Source organism: Salmo salar, chromosome 06, assembly GCF_965601325.2.
Source record: "Salmo salar chromosome 06, fSalSal1, whole genome shotgun sequence".
NCBI lineage: Eukaryota > Metazoa > Chordata > Actinopteri > Salmoniformes > Salmonidae > Salmo > Salmo salar.
The window spans coordinates 66077362-66085872 of NC_138296.1; the positions used below are offsets into that span (position 1 = coordinate 66077362).

General features: G+C 42.9%; 1 protein-coding gene across 6 annotated transcripts in view; it reads left to right on the plus strand.

The window, feature by feature from the left end:
• Positions 1–7662, plus strand: part of cep85l (centrosomal protein 85L) — a 71971-nt gene extending 64309 nt beyond the window's left edge. For all 6 annotated transcript variants that reach the window (XM_082976855.1, XM_082976857.1, XM_014205134.3 and 3 more), the window contains one exon: positions 4870–7662. In XM_082976855.1, the coding sequence (XP_082832981.1) occupies positions 4870–5033 (164 nt within the window). In that variant the 3' untranslated portion in view covers positions 5034–7662. The remainder of the gene's footprint in view (positions 1–4869) is intronic.
• The last annotated feature ends 849 nt before the right edge of the window (positions 7663–8511 follow it).

An 8511-nucleotide genomic window follows, 5' to 3' on the forward strand; every position in this document is an offset into this window, starting at 1 on the left:
ACCTGTGTGCAATCTAAATGTCACATGATCTGTCACATGATCTCAGTAGATATACACCTGTTCTGAAAGGCCCCAGAGTCTGCACGGGGCACCACCAAGGAGCTCTCCAAACAGGTCAGAGACAAAGTTGTGGAGAAGTACAGATCAGGGTTGGGTTATAAACAAATATCAGAAACTTTGAACATCCCACAGAGCACCATTAAATCCATTATTAAAAATGGAAAGAATATGGCACCACAACAAACCTGCCAAGAGAGGGCTGCCCACCAGAACTCACGGACCAGGCAAGGAGGGTATTAATCAGAAAGGCAACAAAGAGACCAAAGACAACCCTAAAGGAGCTGTAAAGCTCCACAGCGGAGATTGGAGTATCTGCCCATAGGACCACTTTAAGCCTGGCCAGAAAAAAAGCCATTGCTTAAAGAAAAACAATAGCAAACACATTTGGTGTTTGCCAAAAGGGATCTGGGAGACTCCCCAAACATATGGAAGAAGCTACTCTGGTCAGATGAGACTAAAATGTAGCTTTTTGGCCATCAAGGAAAATGCTATGTCTGGCGCAAACCCAACACCTCTCATCAACCCAAGAACAACATCCCCACAGTGAAACATGGTGGTGGCAGCATCATGCTGTGGGGATGTTTTTCATCGGCAGGGACTGGGAAACTGGTCAGAATTGAGGGAATGCTGAATGGTGCTAAATACAGGGAAATTCTTGAGGGAAACCTGTTTCAGTCTTCCAGAGAATTGAGACTGGGACAGAGGTTCACCTCCCAGCAGGACAATGACCCTAAGCATACTGCTAAAGCAACACTTGAGTGGTTTAAGGGGAAACATTTACATGTCTTGGAATGGCCTAGTCAAAGCCCAGACCTCAGTCCAATTGAGAATCTGTGGTATGACTTAAAGATTGCTGTACACCAGCGGAACCCATCCAACTTGAAGGAGCTAGAGCAGTTTTGCCTTGAAGAATGGGCAAAAATCCCAGTGGCTAGATGTGCCAAGCTTATAGAGACATACCCCAAGAAACTTGCAGCTGTAATTGCTGCAAAAGGTGGCTCTACAAAGTATTGACTTTGGGGGGGGGGTGAATAGTTATACACACTCAAGTTCTGTTTTTTTGTCTTATTTGTTTGTTTTACAATAAAAATGTTTTAGCATCTTCAAAGTGGTAGGCATGTTGTGTAAATCAAAGGATACAAACCCCCAAAGGCAACGAAATAGGAAAAATGCCAAGGGGGGGCGAATACTTTCGCAAGCCACTGTATATTATGTGAGCTAAACATAAAACTAACAAATTAAAAAAGGTTTAACTATTTACTTAAAGTATCATTTTTAGTTGTTACTGATGTTACTGTCCCTGATACAACAACAAAAATCCTAAATACATAGATTTTTGTCCTTGAAACATTTCATTGAAATCCTGTAGAATTCCATTCATTCCTATGGAGGACTGCTCCTACTGAGGCGTGCCAATTTGGCCGACTGGTGGCTTCAAAGCCTCTCAATGGCTAATACATAGCATCAGCAATCCAGGGTTTAAACGTCATTGGTCCTGCTGCACTGTGGCAATTACTCAAACAACTGGCCTAACTGTAATCATGGGGAAGCATTTGAAAAGAGTCTAAACTATTGACGCAGAGCCAGAGAAAATGATTTTCCCTTTTCTGTGGAATCGTTATCTTTTGTAATTGCGTTGGTTTGGAGCTGTGAAAGGAGCAGACGGAGTGCAGCAGTGGCTGTACTGTAGCGAGAGCTAGCTTAGCTAGACGGAAATCCTTACGCCTCCAGTCAGAGCTCAGATCAGAGAGGCTGAACCTCCTGGTGGGCTAGCCGGCTCCCATATTTATGAGGCCGATAGCTAATGATGTTTTCTCAAGATATAGAAACTGTCAGCCTTTGAAGTGAAGGCAGCGTGTTGGGGGTTAAAAAATGATGTTTTAAAGTGATGACTACACAGGTTTCAGGCTTCAGGCAACAGAGGAGAAAGAAGACACTGCTTCATTCCTTCGTTACTAGACATCTTTCCTTCAAAGAGTCAAAGCAATTTGACTTCTCCAATCAATTACACATTTTATACAATACATTCGGAAAGTATTCAGTACCCCTTTACTTTTTCCACGTTTTGTTAGGTTACAGGCTTATTAAAAAAATCAAAAAAATCTCATCAATCTACACACAATACCCCATAATGACAAAGCAAAAACTGGTTTTTAGAAGTTTTTACTCATTTAAAAAAAACTTAAATATTACATTTACATAAGTATTCAGACCCTTTACTCAGTACTTTGTTGATGAACCTTTGGCAGCGATTACAGCCTCAAGTTTTCTTGGGTATGACGCTACAAGCTTGGCACCCCTGTATTTGGGGAGTTTCTCCCATTCTTCTCTGCAGGTCCTCTCATGCTCTGTCAGGTTGGATGGGGAGCATTGTTGCACAGCTATTTTCAGGTCTCTCCAGATATGTTCGATCGGGTTCAAGTCCGGGCTCTGGCTGGGCCACTCAAGGACCTTCAGAGACTTGTCCCGAAATACCTCCTGCGTTGTCTTGGCTGTGTGCTAATTATCGTTGTCCTGTTGGAAGGTGAACCTTCGCCCCAGTCTGAGGTCCTGAGCGCTCTGGAGCAGGTTTTTATCAAGGATCTCTCTGTACTTTGCTCCATTCATCTTTCCCTCGATCCTGACTAGACTCCCAATCCCTGCCGCTGAAAAACATCCCCACAGCATGATGCTGCCACCACCATGCTCACCGTAGGGATGTTATTGGCCAGGTGATGAGCAGTGCCTGGTTTCCTCCAGACGTGACGCTTGGCATTCAGGTCAAAGAGTTCAATCTTGGTTTCATCAGACCTGAGAATCTTGTTTCTGATGGTCTGAGTGTCCTTTAGGTGCCTTTTGGCAAATCCAAGCGAGCTGTCATGTGCTTTTTACTGAGGAGTGGCTTCTGTCTGGCCACTCTACCATAAAGGCCTGATTGTTGGAGTGCTGTAGAGATGGTTGTCTTTCTGGAAGGTTCTCCCATCTCCACAGAGGGACTCTGGAGCTCTGTCAGAGTGACCAAGGCCCTTCTCCCCGGATTGCTCAGTTTGGCCGGGCGGCCAGCTCTAGGAAGAGTCTTGGTGATTCCAAACTACTTTCATTTAAGAATGATGGAGGCCACTGTGTTCTTGGGGACCTTCAATGCTGCATACATTTTTTGGTACCCTTCTCTACAGACAATTCCTTCGACCTCATGGCTTGTTTTTTGCTCTGACATGCACTGTCAACTGTGGGACCTTATATAGACAGGTGTGTGCCTTTCCAAATCATGTCCAATCAATTGAATCTACCACAGGTGGACTCCAATCAAGTTGTAGAAACATCTCAAGGATGATCAATAGAAACAGGATGCACCTGAGCTCAATTTCAGATCTCATAGCAAAGTGTCTGTTCACTTATGTAAATAAGGTATTGCTGTTTTTTAATTTTTAATACATTTGCAAACATTTCTAAAAACCTGTTTTCACTTTGTCATTATGGGGTATTAATGAGGACATTTTTTTATTTCATCCATTTTAGAATAAGGCTGTAACGTAACAAAATGTGGATAAAGTCAAAGGGTCTGAATACTTTCCGATTGTACTATACTGTATATACAGTACTTGTATGTAGCCATGTCACATGGATAATAGTATTTAATTCAGATAAAGCCTTTCAAGGTTCAAATAGGACTATGCCAACACACACTCACACACAGAGAGGGATGGGCACGGTTAATCGAATATCCTAACGGACGTTAGTATTCAATTACTTGAGAGAGTATTCCTTTAAAAAATATATATACGCAATGCCTTCGGAAAGTATTCAGACCCCTTGACTTTTTCAACATTTCAACAGCCTTATTCTAAAATGGATAATAAAATAAATAAATACTTATGTAAATGTGATGTTTCCGTTTTTTGTTATGGGCTATTGTGTGTAGATTGATGAGGGGGAAAAAACAATTTCATCCATTTTAGAATAAGGCTATAACATAACAAAATGTGGAAAGAGTCAAGGGGTCTGAATACTTTCCAAATGCGCTGTACCATGAAATTCTTAATTTAATAAAACAGCAAACTTTTGAATGTAGTATTTATGACGTGCGCCCCATAAAAATATAGCTTATTTGCATCGATTGTATGATAGACACACTTGTTGCTGCCATAGGTTGTCTAACTAGTGCGAGTATGGCTACTTTCTTTCTCTCGCCCTCCCAACAGGCACAGGCCCCTGACCTTTCCCCGCCCTGCTGCACAAGCAGAGCAGCATCGTCTATGCTGTCGCGCATCAAACAAGAAAAAAGTTTCAGGAAACACATGTATTCCGACTATCCGGATATCCGAGAAAAGAAAATTGCGATATTATTCTAATAGTGACAATATTTAAAATGTCCATCCCTAGCACATACACAATATACACTCTCTATACTCACACACTGAACAGAGCCTTTCACACAGCCGCAGTATAATTAAGCAATACGGCCCGAGGGTGTGTGGTATATGGCTGTTCTAAGCCCTTGGCCGCTGTATATTGGAAATATACCACAAACCCCCGAGATGCCTTATTGCTATTATAAACTGGTTACCGACAGAATTAGAGCAATCAGCATTCAGGGCTTGAACCACCCAGTTTATAATAAAAAATACACACACACTTGCCAAAAGATACTCATACACTTACTATCTCCTAATGTAGCATATCTCACACTCACTAAGTCACACACCTGCTGCTCGTTGAAATCCTGCAACGGTAGATGTGAACTAAAGCCCATCAGATAGATTTCAGTATTGCCTCATTGATGTGGTCTCTGGTTCCTCACGGTGTATTTCTCTCTCTTAACCCCCATAGCGATGAGCATGTCAGGGGAGGAGAATGACAACTCCCTGGTGGAGGACAACTTGCGGGCCAAGCTGCTGGAGGTTGGCCAGCTGAGGAAGGACATTGACGACCTGCGCACCGCCATCTCCGACCGCTACGCACAGGACATGGGCGACAACTGTGTGACGCAATGACAATGACACACCCGCCACGAGGGGTTCTGACCGCCCCTCTTCTCTTGTCACTGCACAGCGTCAGCATGCCCACTTCCTTCTCCCTCTCCCCAGGGCTACTGTTTCACAGCCAGTGAGGACAGGACAAATCCTGATTGGAGGAAACCCAGGAAGTACAGTGTTTAAAAAAGGGAATAATAAACCTGGTACAGTGTCAAGCGGCCGTGAGGTTTTTATCCAGTTCTACGTGATGGCGGTGTCTATCGCCAGCTTTCTGAACGTAGGACCAAGCTGTGAATCAAGTTTACAAGGAACAGTCTTTTTAAATAGGATGTTTTGATTTTTCAAATGTTGATCGTGCTTCCTGTGTACTAGAAAGAATTCCTACATGATCATGTACATTGCTTCATGCGCATAGACTTGTGTATTTAAACCTGGAGACCCCTACCCTCACAGATGCACAGAAGGTAGTATGAGTGTGTGAGTGTATGTGTGTGTGTTGGTGTGTATTTGGCCCCTCCGACACAATCACCAGCCAGTAGGAAAATGACTCTCACTGCTGCTCTGTCAAGTGCCTCTGTGTGACAGCTTCTCCAGCAATCAGCTGTCCCCTTCCTAAGTCGTCTCCAACGGCAACCAATGGCTCTCCTCTCACACATCATCTCCACAACGCGTGTTATCCAAAGACATTGTCCCCAAACGTCTCTCTCTCTCTCTCTCTCTCTCTCAGCTGCTGCCCATAGTCGCAGGTCGACACTGCATAGTGGCACTTCTTCCTTTCACGACATATCCGCTCCATTGTGGTGTTTCCAGTTCCTTTTTAATATGGGTGTTTCTTCTGTGTGAGTTCAGTGATGTGAATAACACTCCCAGACTGGTTATTAGGATAGCTGATGTTGATAAGGAAATGATAGCATGGCAATTATACCCTCAGCTATATTATTGGCTGTTGTTGTATTGTTGTTGAACATCTTAAGCAATATATTAACCCATCAGGTAATATTCAGGTGTCTTTCTAACCAAATGAAATTCAGGAATTGTTTTTCGAGGGTTAGGAATCTCCATGGTAAGGTCAGGGCTCAGTATCGTCTCCCCTGAGTTCCATAGACACCTATTTGATTGAGACAGTAGAACAAATGCAAAACAACCGAGGGCAAAATTGCCATGGCACTTCTACAGTCTAGGCCTTCAGAACATTACCCACTGGGACTTGACTCAGCTAGTAGTTGTATCCATCCAGTCAGTTAATATAGGAGCACGTAATACGTCAAGGTTACTGACCACTCTACTCCTCCAACCTCTTCCACACAGTAGAGGGGAACTCTTTAGTCTATTGGATTCATGGTGTGATCGTTGGTTCACATTCTCCTGTTTTACTTCATTGATTGTTTGCCGTCGTTCCCACTATTTGTCAATGGAATAGTCCTCATGCTTGATCTTTAACTAAATGGAAAGTGAATTTACTGTTATACATGTTATTTTAAAAAAACGATCTACAGATACTGTAATTCAGCCTGGTAATACGTTGTTAAAAATGACAATATCCATTTTCATAGCTAATTTAGTGCATGTTTCGAAGTGACATGTTTTAATGTGGACTTAAGTCATTGTGTTGTGTGGCGAAGAACAATTTGCATGGGTAGGATATCCTATTCTACTGTTGTATTACCAATCTTACAAAGGAAACTTGTACAGTATGAGCTATGTAAGAAACGTTTTGGAAGGCTATAAGATATGGAACAAACGTTTTGACTATGTTCCAGTCGAGCCGACATATGCAGTCTCACTAACGCCGAACCGCAGTATAACGTGATTGTGATTTAAAAGCAATGTTTCTGCACTCGCGGAAACGGCGTTCACGGTAAACCCTGCATATGCCGGCTCGATCGGAAATGGCTTTTTACATTTCAGTCGTACGATACTGCGGATCTTCCACAATGCAGATTTAAATCTAGCCCTAAGTGATACATGGAAACTGTAAAATACTATGCAACGTCCCATGCACCAGCCAGCGCCTCACATTGTTATCAGCAGCAGATGTAAGATATTGTTCTTCTGTGCCTTTACAAATCTATGCAGCAGATAAGAGCTCCTGTATGTTCCTCCCCGTTGACATGAAGTGTCTGGAGATGTGTAACTATTCTGCATGTAAATGTAAATAGGACTATCTGACTCTCTTACAATGTATGATTACCATCTTACATTGTACTGTCTGTATGTTGACAAAGACGTTGCTAAGCAATAGCCACAAACAATGCATACATATCCACTCAGGTAAATAAAGACCATAGCAGGCTCTTGTGAAACCTGAAGAAGAATGTACTTGGATGCACAGAACGGTGAGGCACTGTAGGTATGGCATCCATTGTGACGGTGTAAGTCTATGGTGAGACTGGTGTTGTCGACTCATCTAAAGGGAAAGGTGGGGTTGTTCGTGGCTGTCTCTCTGTGGACTTTGAGCCACTGGTTGGCTTTATTGTACGTAAGGATTATTTCTGTGGTTTCTAAATGTTTTAAGCTTTTAGTTTTGCAGCTAGATTTTATGAATGCCAAAGGTCTATTTATATACGATGTTCCTAAATGTATTAACAAGTATTTTTCCATTTGATATGTTATTTGTACAGATTGCAAATACAATATTTTTCTATAACTGTTTGTATGTGTTCCCTCTAGGCCGCAGTTCTAATAATCAGATGATTGCGAACCTGAAACAGATCACAGTTCTAGTCAATGAGTTGTGTTTTATTGGTTATACAGCGACCCAGCACTGTCACACGTTTCTAGCCTTTGTCGTTAATTGGCCAAGAATTGTTAGCATTTGAAATCTATTTACTACCACAACTTGAGGGGAATGACCGATCAGTTCAAAAACGTCAAAGTAGTTTAATCCATCTGTTGGCTAAACCCTAATTATTTTATTATTGAATATTAAAACATACATACAATCTACCTGCAGTGAAGCCGCTCAACATTTACATTATTCAGTCATCTAACACTCCCGTCCAGAGAGACCCACAAAAGCAACCAGGGTCAACGCCCTGCCCAAGAGCACATAGCCAGATCTCCCACCAAGTCAAAAACGGGGACCCGAACCAGCGACCTATCGGCCACCGGTCCAAGCTCCCAACCGCCAGGCCACCAACCCTCCAAGATCCCCCCACAGTTCCCCGAGAGCTGCCCTTCAACCATCCGAGACCCACCCCCTCCAAAAATAAATAAATTAAACCTCTCCCTCTATTCCCCACCTCCGACTAGTTTTCATTGGGATGGCAGATTGCTTTTGATAAGAACACTATCACATGTGAACATGCAGAATCCTACTCATTGCTCCACGTGCTTAATATACGTGACTTTTCTTGTCAGCCAGAACGGGGCACCCTGCTCACGCCCAGGGAGGCAGCCCCTTCCAAAATGAATGCTATCACTTTCCACCCAGTGCAAACGACGCCCATCCGGGCCAGCTTAATAAAATCCCCTCAATACCTTACAGAAACCACAG